Raw genomic sequence first — 12,541 nt, forward strand, 5'->3', positions numbered from 1 at the left:
ATCTTGTAAAAACAAAAACATCGAAAACTAATAACTAGTGAATTTTTTTTCTTTGGTTAATATCATTCTAATATTATAAAAGTTATTACGACTAGCGACTCCAGGCCGAGAGGTGGCGCTGGCGTGTGTTGAGCAGCAGCGGATCAGCGTGTGTTCAGTTTCCACATGGACAGCAGCAGCAGTGCGATGCTAAAGATGGAGCTGTAAACATTGTCTTTAGTGTTTCCACTCTTCATTTAAAGTCTACATTAATGTAAATTCGCCTTCTGTCGTGTCTTCATGTGGGATTAGAGATGAAGAACCGCAGCGCTTATAATATAGACCCGAGACTCAAACACAGAGTCCATCAGGTAAAAGTCAAGCTTTATTATTATCATTCAAAGAACAGTGACATTATACAGTACATAACTAATAATAAAGTAATCCGAAGAAAGTGAAGACAGCCAGTCTTCATGCAATAGTGTTCCCCAAAGAGTCTGTAATCATTTTAATGTACTACTTATTAGTTTTAAGTTAGTAACACCACAAAATTGGCTTGTCTGTGTTAACGTAGCACTTTCCACACATAGTTGTGTGAAAGGAAGCAGAAATGCTTATATATATATATATATATATATATATATTAGGCAGCAGTTTCATGCTGTGCTCTTGATAGAGATCAACACTGACTTGAACATCCTGCTTTTCATGTGTGGATTTTTTGATGGATTTTCAGTTGTCAATCCCATATCTGCCTGTTTCAGTACCTGAAAACACACAATGATCCGTATGTGGACATTTCAGCCATGGCCTCTGAGCTTCAGCAGCAGTTCAGGTGAGTTTCATTGAGTGAATCGCCTCCAAACCAGCAGAAGTGAGTCTGAGATGTGCTTGTGTTTGAGCAGGATTGAGTACGGCCGGAGGAACAGGACAGCCTTCAGGATTCAAGTGGAAAAAGGTCTGAATTACTTGTCTGAAAACTGCATCGGAGCAGAGGTTTTCAATCTGAGAGTGACAGGCGCTCTGTGGAAAAGATTTAAATTAGTTAAATTAGTTATTATTCTATTAAATCAGTTACATTTAAAATAATTGAATAAAATTGTGATAAAAAAATAGTTTATTAAATAGTTATATAGTTTATTTATTAAATCAATTAAATTAGATTAAAATAAATGCATAAAAATGTTACTAAAATAAAGTTGGTTATTAATCAATTAAATCGAATAAATTATATTAATATGAATAGAAATATGACTGAAATTAAATAAATACATTTACCAGTACATTATTATAGTGAGTAGAAGTAAATAAGTAGATTAGATTAGATGCAATGAATAAAAATATATTTAAAATAAAATATTAGTTATCTATTAAATCAATTGAAATAAATCATGATTAAAATAAAAAAATATTAAATTAAATATGATTAAAAATATTATTCATTGATTAAATTAGATTAAAATAAAAAATAATTATATAATTAAATAAAATATGATTAAAATTAAATAAATAAACAAATACATTCAACATTTAGAGAAAAATAAAGGAATAAAATGTGATTAAAATAAATTGGGTATTAATATATAATATTAGTATATTATTTATCTATTAAATCAATTAATTTAGATTAAAATTAAAGAATAAAAATGTGATTAAAATAAAATATTAGTTATTAATCTATTAAATTGTTTAAATTAAAAGAATAAAAATGTGATTAAAATAAAATGTTATTAATCGATTAAATTTGATTTAAGTAAATAAATAAAAAATATTAAAATTAAATAAATATACAAATAAACAAAAATACATTTAGCAGTGCATTACTATAGCGAGTAGAAAAATATATATGTTAGTGTAACTCAATAGAAACTATTTTTATGTTTATAATATTAATTTTTCTGCATATAATTTGGGTGTTTATAAAAGATAGATGCATTTTAAATTTCCTCACACAAGGATGATCATATTTGGGGGTCTGTGGCGTCTAAAAGATTGAAAACCCCTGCGTTAGAGCAAAATATCAGTGTTTTGATTTCTGTTTTCTTCAAGCTGCTGATGAAATGCTTTGAGCTGTTAGCTGTAAATCATCTTGAATCGTTGTGTCTGTGTAGTTCATGCAGCCATATGCAGTGAGTCTGACATCTCTCTTCTGGAAAACAAACATCTGGCCAAAAGAGCGAGACGCAGCCGAGAGGACGGGTATGACGCCACGCTCTCGTCACCCGTCACAATTATTCCCGTTTGTTTTACCCTCATCCTTATAAACTCTGCTCTGTGCTGATCTGTTTCAGGGACAACAGTCACGTCACCGAATACAGCACTGACAGTGAGGACGATATTCCTGAACATGAAGTAACTGCAGTTTGACTCCAGAAACCAGAAATATCAGATCTGACTTCAGGCAGAATGTTGTAAATGCTTTAATGTTTTCAACAGCACACAAATCACATGAACAGCTCGCTGACGTCGCTCTACCAGAGAGGAGCGTCTCACGCGGCCGGCGGCTCGACCCCTCAGAAGAGCGACAGCGACGGCTGGATCATCGATAAGACTGGAAACAAAGGACAGGAGAACATCTGCATTGATCTGTGTGAGGAAGAGTCCACCAGCGCTGCGGTAAATATCAGACGTTTGTGTTTTGAACTCATGAGCCGCATGTCAAAGATAGACAGTGTACTGTAGCTAAAGCTTGCTCAAAAAGTAGCTAAGTCCGCATTTACATTACATGGTTCAAGTTAGGCCTGATCGATTATGGCAAAAATCATAATCACGATTATTTTTGGTCAATATTGAAATCATGATTATTTAAAGGGTTAGTTCACCCAAAAATTTCTGTCATTTATTACTCACCCTCATGTCGCTCCACACCTGTAAGATCTTTGTTCATCTTCAGAACACAAATGAAGATCTTTTTGATGAACTCCGAGGGCATCTGATCCACACACATGCAGCAACGTCAAGGTCCGGAAAGGTACTAAAGACATCGTTAAAACAGTCATGTGACTGCAGTGGTTCAACAACCCAATGTTATGAAGAGACGAGAATACTTTTTGTGCGCAAAAACAAAACAAAAATAACCACTTTATTCAACAAATTCGTCTCTTCTGTGTCATTCTCATACGCAGTTTACGTCCAGCGCTTCCAGGTTCTACGTCAGAACGGCGACTCATTATTGGCCAAAGCTGATCACGTGATCAGCACGATGCATGCGTGTGATGCTGACACAGGAGCCGGCCAATAATCAGTCGGCGTTCTGATGTAGAACCTGGAAGCACTGGACATAAACAACCACTCTAATTTAATTGTAATTTAACAATCTTGACAGTTAACGGTTAATGATCGGTTAACGAGCTTGTTGGTTTTTTAATAACAAAACAAAAAGTACTGTTTTTGGTAAATGTAAAGGCACTTTCACACTAAAAGTAAAATTAATGAATTAATTTGAATAGATATGGAAAAAATAACTTGTTAAAATGATTATCTCTTTTAGCGCACACGGCTGGACTATCCCTTTAATACCCATTTGAAACCCATTAATCTCATGGCGTTAATTAATTGTAATTGCAGTGTAAATTCAATCATGCCTCTTCTAAGCTACAGTAAACGCTCTGTAATTATATCTAAATAACAATTCAGATGCAGCTTCTGAACAAACATCATGGCTGTTGAAGCCTAAAAGTTTGTGTGTAATAAATTCTATGTTGAATCAAATAAAATATTTCCTTCTAAAGCTACATTTTGTAATGCTTATTTTATATTATCATTTGGGGGTAATTTCTCAGCCAAACTTGATGTGAGATTAATTTGCAATTAATTAATTGGCACATTGTGTAACTAATTAGATTTAAAAGTTTAATCGCTTGACAGCCCCACTAATTTCATTATGTGTTAAATTATATCACATTTATTCATTAATACTGTCCATAAATGTTTTAGTGTTGATATGCCCACATACAGTACGTTGATAAAGGCCCAAATGAAGCAAGGGGTGCATTTACTTTCTCTCTCCTCTGATCTCATCATGATGTGTTTACAGAAGCAGAGAGATCCATCGAAGGAAAAGAAATCAAAGAGCGGGAAGCAGAGGGGAGTGAAGAAGAGCAAGCATGACGAGGACGCGGAGATCAGTGCTGCAATACTGACGAAAAAGAGTCAGTGAACCTGATAAAACACACTTGTTCTGGTCATCAGAAGGGTGAATCTCAGAGAGAGAGTGTGTGGGTTTATCCAAGTCCAAAAACTACATGTGTTTTGCACAAAGAACATGAAAAGAGTGCCTTATTTTATTTTTGGTAACACTTTAGTTTAGGGTCCAATTCTCACTATTATCTAGTTGATTATTAACATGCATATTACTATGATATTGGCTGTTTATTAGAACTTATAAAGCAGATATTAATACCTTATTTTGCATGACCATATTCTACATCCCATAATCCTTCCCAATACCTAAACTTAACAACTACCTTACTAACTATTAATAAGCAGTAATTAAGAGCTTACTGAGGCAAAAGTCATTAATACTTAATTCTAGTTAATACTTGACCCCAATCTAAAGTGTGACTCACTTTACAATAAGGTTTCAGTTGTTGTTAACATTAGTTTACTGTGTTAAACATTAGTTAACATAAACTAACAATGAAAAATACTTAGCGAGGGAAGCATTTATTAATGTTAATTTCAACATTTAATAAAGCATTTTTAAGTTGTATCTGTTAACATGAGTTAATGCACTGTGAACTAACATGAACAGGAACATTTATATTAACGAATGTTATTAAATGCTGTAAAAAAAAATACTGTATATTGTTCATGTTAGTTAATGCATAAAGTAATGTGAACTAATGGGACTTTATTGTAAAGTGTTACTATCTTTATTTATTAACATTAGTTAATAAAAATGCTGCTGTTCATTAGTTAACATTAAACAGATACGATTTTTTATTTTAATAATGTATTAGTAAATGTTTTATTAATAGATGGTAGTATTTTTAAATGGAAAATGTGCTTAATTGTCATTAAAATGTGATGCAAAAAACCAGTGGGCTTAAAATTAGCTTTATTTTCTTTATGCAAAACATTTTTGTGTATAGTTTATTCGGTGTGATATGACCCTGACATGCTTTTGTGATATTCACCCAAAAAATATATATATATTTTTTTTTTTACATTTCAGGCCATCAGTTTTTGTAATAAGTGTTTTCTCATTGTAACTCAAGGTAAGGTCAAGGTCCATGAGCTTCAGTACTCCACTGTGAAGTTTGAGGATTTCGGCGGCAGCGAGGAAACTCTGGAGGTGAACGTCAGCTCTGATCATGTGTTCATCTGTCTGGCTCACACACCGATGTCTAACTGCCTCCGGTCGCTTGTCTTCTTCAGGAAGTGTGTAAACTGCTGATCCACATGAGACATCCAGAAGTGTACCAGCGGCTGGGAGTCGTTCCTCCGCGAGGATTCCTCTTGCACGGGCCGCCGGGATGTGGGAAGACGCTGCTGGCTCAAGCCGTGGCTGGAGTGAGTGACTGTAACCGTGTGCATATCTGTGTGTGTGTGTGTTTCACTGCTGATCGAGTGTGTCTGATGTGTGTGTAGGAGACTGGTTTGCCCATGCTGAAGGTCTCAGCGCCGGAGCTGGTGTCTGGAGTCTCTGGAGAATCTGAGCAGAAGCTGCGGGAGCTGTTTGAGCAAGCCATAGTAAGATTCACACTTCTGAAAATGTTTTTTATCTTCAGAGAGGTCTGATTGAGCAGATCACACGCACCATCAACATTCATTTCATGCCCTGTTGCCTGAAGCTAGTCGAGTTTCAGAATAGGTTTACAGTTGACAAAACTATACAAATCCCAACCTGGTTTAGATCAGGTTCAGCCGTCTCGCTATAAACGTCCTCTGTCAACTCAGGGTTTGTGATGAACTCTGTGTTCAACTGAAAGTGCGTCATGTGCAGCGAACAGCCAATCACAGGGAACATGAGAGCGTCAGTTTGATTCACTTCTCTGCTGAAGATTAAGAGATTGTTATGAAAAATATCAAGACTTTAAACACTTTTACAAGGCAGGAATAAACGCTGCTGTAGCAAGAGTTTGAGAAGGCAGCTGTTGACTTTATTAAATCAACTGAATTTAAATAATATTTTATATAGGCTCACAAAGAGCTCAAAAGAAATCATGTAAACCTAGTCATTTGAAAAGCTTTATATATTAAAGCTTGTATTTATATTCAAAGGCTGAGTTTAATATTAATTGTCAATTCATAAAATAATTATACATAATTATAATGCATATAATGTAATAAATAATTAGAATCCTTTCACTGTGAATTACTTTAATTTTGGAGCGAGAGATACAGGGGGAGTGGCTTTATTGCATCAGATACATGTCACTTTACTCACAGCTGATTGGTCCAGGTTTGGTTTGTGTTCTCTAACCCAGAATAAACACAAATCAATTTGATGCAAAAGGCCTTGATTTGATTCAATTAGATTCCGATATCGATTCATTCGGATACGTGTCAGTTTTGTTTTCAAGGAAAAATGACCACTCTCAACTAAAGCTGCTACATTACTATATTATTAAAGTTTGAAATCAACAATAGATTCCAATCTATTAAATGCAATTGCTATTCATTTTTGGATATATAATAATGAACAATTTAAAACAGTGTTTTATACAAACATTTCAATTGTACATATTTTTATATTTAATGATATAATTGTTTCTACTAATAGTTTGTTGTTGAAAAAATAAACATTTAAATGGTGGTTGTCAAAATAAAAACTTGTTTTCATGACATTTTAATCAAACATGAATAAAATATAGAAGAACAGGTAAAGTAAAAATACTATGAATATGTAATATAGTGCATATATTTATCAAAATGCTCCTCTAGAGTTATTTTTCTAGCTAACCATCGAGTTTATGGTCACTGAATGTCGTAAATGTGATGTTACGTGACATGGATTACATGGGACATAATTCATTTCAGTAAGTTGTTCTGTATCTTCTGATGTTCATTCATGTTTATGTGCTGCGTTAACTAGTAGTAAAGAGGAAGAGATGATCGGTTGAACTACAGCGATCTGTCAGCACACATTAAAGAAACACAAAAACACATTTATTGTCTGAATTTAGTGATGAAACTGGCAGAATTTGAAAGCTGAGACTTCGTTTCATATCAAAAGTGTCAAAGCACAATACTTATGATTATTGGATCACAGGAGCTACAAATAATGTTTAGTGAAGTTTTGTTCACACATCAACTGAAAACAGCACAGACTGAACGATTGATTTTTGGGATTTAAGAATCAATTTCAGTTCATCAGAATGAAATCTATATTGTCAACACCACGGGCACGTAAGCGGAGATTACGATCTATTTGCAGCTTAATGACTTTATTCACAACGAAAATGAAGAAGGTAATCCAACAACGAAGCGAATGCAACCGCTAAAAACAAAGTTCAGACAAAGAACACAAGAAACTGAGGGCACGTTTACACAGGACAGCAAGAACTCAACAAGACACAGGTGCACAACATAATCCGTAACCATGGTAACAAACTATTGACTAGAGCACACTAGTGTTGTCACGATACTGGAATTTCTAACTTCAATACGATACCTTGAAAAGTATCGATATTCGATACCAAAGGAAAAAAACGCTGCATATACTGTCATATAGATATATTTAATGTTTTTTGTCCATCTATTGAAAGTCTAGGCAATCAGAAATTTCTTCTGAAGAGATAACTTTATATGATGAAGCTTTTAAGCTTTTTTCATATATAAACGTTGATCAATTACCCTTACAATTATCTCACTAATATTTGCTAACTTAATGTATTTGTTTTTACAAAGGGGTCATTTTGTTGCAATAGCTGCTTACACACGGCACAAGGAAGCTTGATTTCAAATGGTAAATTGAATTTTAAAAAGACAAGTAAACAGTAATAAAATAAGAACAAAAACAAATGACTAACAATAGCACAAATAAATACAATAGAATAAAGATACAAATTAAATAGACTGCTTTATTTTTCAGGTAGGTCTAACAGTAGTATTCAGGTAAGAAACTGAATAAAGAAACAATTAAATACAGATTGATCAATTAAAGTTACACAAGTTAATCAGTCACGAGCAGTAAGTGATTTTCTCCTTGTCTTTTGTTGTTTGATTAATATTAACAACATAGAGAACAACGCACTTACGGATCCAAAACGCTGTTAATGTTACACATTCTTCCTGAACTGTTTACAATTGCGTTTATGTTAATGATCGCCAAGATGGGCATTGTGACATTATTTTTGAACGTATTTGACCATTAATAAGCCGCAAAAAAGAGCTAATTTTGGCTCTTGTATGTCAGAGGCGGCTTTATTACGTGTGTGCGCTTCAGATGTGAGTGTGAAATCTGCGGGAATGAGTAGAATTATGCGCAATCCCGCGATGAAATTCAGACCTGGTTTACTAACACTTTGAATGAGAGTCAGCTCGCTGTTGCGCAGCTGGTATTGGTGTATCGATACTGCAGAAAGGAGTATTGGAATCATTTCAGATATTTCAGTGTCGTTACATATTGAAATATCGATGTTTTTAACAATAGAACACAGGCATTAGGAAGGAAACAGGAAAACAAGGAAGTATGCCTCTGAATTGAACTGAAACTAAGGTTAACCGTGGACTTCAGTATGTCTAGCCATAACTTTGTCTCCATTGGTGCTTGTTTAATTGTGTTTGGTCTCTGTTGTTCCTGTAGAGCAGCGCTCCCTGTATCATGTTCATCGATGAGATTGATGCCATCACTCCAAAACGAGAGATCGCCTCCAAAGACATGGAGAGAAGGATCGTTGCTCAGTTACTCACCTGCATGGATGGTGTGTGGTGTCTCTTCTGAAACAAACTGACTTAGTGTGATTTAATTCAAGGTGTTTTTCTAATCTACTGTTTCTTGTTGTCTTTAGACCTCAATTCGTTATCAGAGCCAGCTCAGGTCTTGGTTATTGGAGCCACTAACCGTCCGGACTCATTGGATCCGGCCCTGCGTCGAGCCGGCAGGTTTGACCGAGAGATCTGTCTGGGGATTCCTGATGAGGGCGCACGACTGAAGTATGTCTCTCTCACTGACTCGCCTCCTCATAAAGAACAAAAATAGTTGAATCAGTTGTGGCCTACTAATGTTTGTGCTAAAATGTCATATTTGGAAATACAGTTAAAGAGGAACTATCATGCTTTTTTTCCACTGTTCATCTTTCTTTAGTGTTGCTGTCTAAAAACAAAATTTATCCTCAATTTTTTCAATCCCAGGATTCTGAAGACACTCTGTCGGAAGATCACGCTGCCGGAGGATTTTGACTACAGACAGTTGGCGCGTCTCACACCAGGTTATGTGGGCGCAGATTTAATGGCGCTGTGCCGTGAGGCGGCCATGACAGCCGTCAACAGAATCCTGCTGAAGTCGAGCAGTGAAGACGGCACTCCACCGGTACGGCAGCACTGGACTTGGGCTATGTTTAAGTCCACTTTTCACATGCCCTTCCCTTGCTTACTTCCCTCCATCTCATTCACTTTGATGTACGTCACTGCTTACGTTGCACGAGTGCCCACTACTGGTGAAACCCTTGCAGTGGCTGTAAATGAAAGCACTTGATCACTGGAAACTGCTGTGCGAGTTGCTGTTGTGACATCACAATCATGTTGCATTATGGTCTAAGGACCTGCCTGAAGTCTACATGTTGAGTAGCACTTGACGAAGTTGAACACACAACAAAATGGCGGAGGGGAAGTTTGCAAGTGTATGTCTAAAAGTGGAGTTAAATGCAGCCCTGCTATTCTTTAAAAGTTCCTTTTCAGTTATCTTACTAGTGTATTCATTTTGGATTGAAGCACATAAAATAGTCTGCAAACTATGGATTTGATCTCACTTTATTTACCAGTGTCATTGACACTTTTTGGCAACACATTTGGTGTGAAAGGGCCTTTTCACATGTATTCATTATGGGGTCCTATTATAATTATTTACAGGTTCATCATTTTGTTTCTGGGGTCTACTAGAATGATTAGTTGTTCAAAAAACTCATTATTTTTCTTATAATTTACATTGTTGCAGCACCTGTTTTCACCCTCTGTCTGAACGCTCTGTTTTAGTTTCTGTTTCTTTAAAACCCACCTTCCGAAATGCGAAGTATGCTCTCATTGGTCAGCCGGTCACAGTCTGTTGTGATTGGTCTACCACTTAGAGCATGTTTTGGAATTGTAACGGCCCTTACCATAACCGGCGAGTATCAGCTCCAGAGGATACTGAGTACTGTAACTACGCTAACTATGGTGTCAGTTTTGCCGTATCAGTTCAAGTCTGATAATGACAGTCAAGGAGAATAAGCTGATCTACCTGAACCACCTTCACAAGCATGACTTGTGCAGGACGTTTCAAAGTTCCTCCAGCGGGAGTTATTCTCTGTATCAGTGTCAGTGTTTCTGAACTCTCTGAAACGCCTCCATTGTAGTCTTGAGTTTTCTTCACAATATTCCTCATTTAAATAATTCATATGCAGAATAAAGGGGCGGGGCCTGGTTGAGTTAGCTAGTAGTGTGTTGAAACTGGCGGCTATGGTAAGGGGCGGGACATTTCCCAAACACGCTCGAAGCACTTGACCGATCACAACACACTGATCTAGCCGACCAATCAGAGCACATTGTGCTTTTCAGAAGGAGGGGCTTCATAGAGACAGGAACTAAACAGAGCGTTACTGACAGACTGGGATGAGAGGAGCTGCAACAATGGAGAATATGAGGAAAATAATCAACATTCAAGCATGAAAACCTGTTCTAGCAGAGCCCAAAAACAACATCAAGACTTTGTAAAAGGGTATAATAGGTCCTCTTTAAATATTTAGCCATTTGAAATGGTAATACACTGCAGTAAAACACAAAACATGTGATGTTCCTGGCAGAAAGGTGAGCTGGAGCAGCTGCTGGCATTGCTAAAGACGAACGAGTCTCTGAACGAGGAGCAGCTTTCTGGACTCTGCGTTGTCATGTCAGACTTCAAGACGTCGTTAGCCAGAGTCCAGCCATCCGCTAAGCGTGAGGGCTTTGCCACCGTACCGGACGTGACCTGGGAAGACGTGGGCGCCCTGCAGGACATCCGCGAGGAGCTCAACATGGCCATCATGGTACTGCAGTTTATTACAATGTTGCTCATCTTCTAGAATATCGATAATACAGAGCCAATGTGTATTTTGTCTTGTTCAACAAACTCACTGGACTCTGCTACTAAAGAAAGGTGAAGATGATGGGGAAGGGCAGATCTGATGGTTGTGTTTGTATGTTCCCAGGCTCCCATCCATAACCCGGAGCATTTCAAAGCTCTGGGTCTCAATGCCCCAGCTGGAGTGCTGCTCGCCGGACCGCCCGGGTGTGGAAAGACCCTCTTAGCCAAAGTGTGTGAACTTTTATTTCAATCTGCATTACTTCAGTTTCTCATACATGTGTCCTAACCGATTCAAGTCAAGTGATAAAATTTGCCTCTGCCATGTTAGTGTTTTTGTCCTTTACCAACTGCGACAAGATCTAGAGTGCTGATTTAAAGAGGTCATGACATAAGAAATCAAATTTACTTGATCTTTTAACATATAAGAGGTCTTTGTTCCATTAAAACATTCTACAAGTTTCATTGCTTAAAACGTACTCCTCGTTATAAACAAAGCATTTATTTAATCAAGCTCAAAAAACAGCTTTTTTTGATACTGCGAAATTTGTGACACTACACAGGCAAATTCATTTGCATTTGCATGCTTCCAGAGCAAGACATCAACCAATAGTTATACATCACCGCATCATAGGCCCCGCCCACTGGCGTTCATTCGCTTAACTGCTACACTGGATATGAGTGTCGCGTCCAAAGCAAATAGAAGTCATTACAATCACTGACGCTGTCTATGCTGATACAGTATACAGATGTGCGTTCAGTTTATGAAGCCATTATAATCACTGACGCTGTCTACGCTGATACAGTATACAGATGTGTTCAGTTTCTGAAGCCATTATAATCACTGACGCTGTCTACACTGATACAGTATACAGGTGTGCATTCAGTTTATGAAGCCATTATAATCACTGACGCTGTCTATGCTGATACAGTATACAGATGTGTTCAGTTTATGAAGCCATTGTAATCACTGACAGCCTCTACCCTGGTACAGTATACAGATGTGCATTCAGTTTATGAAGCCATTGTAATCACTGACAGCCTCTACCCTGGTACAGTATACAGATGTGCATTCAGTTTATGAAGCCATTATAATCACTGACACTGTCTATGCTGATACAGTATATAGATGTGTTCAGTTTCTGAAGTCATTATAATCACTGACGCTGTCTACACTGATACAGTATACAGATGTGCATTCAGTTTATGAAGCCATTATAATCACTGACGCTGTCTATGCTGATACAGTATATAGATGTGTTCAGTTTCTGAAGTCATTATAATCACTGACGCTGTCTACGCTGATACAGTATACAGATGTGCGTTTAGTTTATGAAGCCATTATAATCACTGACGCTG

The 12,541-nt window shown here is 36.8% G+C and overlaps 1 protein-coding gene across 2 annotated transcripts in view; it reads left to right on the forward strand.

The window, feature by feature from the left end:
* The first annotated feature begins 119 nt into the window (after positions 1-119).
* nvl (nuclear VCP like) overlaps positions 120-12,541 on the forward strand; it is a 19,671-nt gene continuing 7,249 nt past the window's right edge. Inside the window, exons 1-16 of one of the 2 annotated variants that reach the window (XM_051917349.1) lie at positions 120-350; positions 744-814; positions 885-937; positions 2,091-2,178; positions 2,271-2,331; positions 2,416-2,595; positions 2,873-2,950; positions 4,016-4,130; positions 5,199-5,275; positions 5,359-5,493; positions 5,572-5,673; positions 8,732-8,849; positions 8,937-9,081; positions 9,280-9,457; positions 10,926-11,147; positions 11,310-11,414. In XM_051917349.1, the coding sequence (XP_051773309.1) occupies positions 294-350; positions 744-814; positions 885-937; positions 2,091-2,178; positions 2,271-2,331; positions 2,416-2,595; positions 2,873-2,950; positions 4,016-4,130; positions 5,199-5,275; positions 5,359-5,493; positions 5,572-5,673; positions 8,732-8,849; positions 8,937-9,081; positions 9,280-9,457; positions 10,926-11,147; positions 11,310-11,414 (1,785 nt within the window). In that variant the 5' untranslated portion in view covers positions 120-293. The remainder of the gene's footprint in view (positions 351-743; positions 815-884; positions 938-2,090; positions 2,179-2,270; positions 2,332-2,415; positions 2,596-2,872; positions 2,951-4,015; positions 4,131-5,198; positions 5,276-5,358; positions 5,494-5,571; positions 5,674-8,731; positions 8,850-8,936; positions 9,082-9,279; positions 9,458-10,925; positions 11,148-11,309; positions 11,415-12,541) is intronic. The other variant, XM_051917350.1, reaches the window with a different exon arrangement.

The sequence above is a fragment of the Ctenopharyngodon idella genome, chromosome 13, assembly GCF_019924925.1.
Source record: "Ctenopharyngodon idella isolate HZGC_01 chromosome 13, HZGC01, whole genome shotgun sequence".
In the NCBI taxonomy this organism is placed as follows: domain Eukaryota; kingdom Metazoa; phylum Chordata; class Actinopteri; order Cypriniformes; family Xenocyprididae; genus Ctenopharyngodon; species Ctenopharyngodon idella.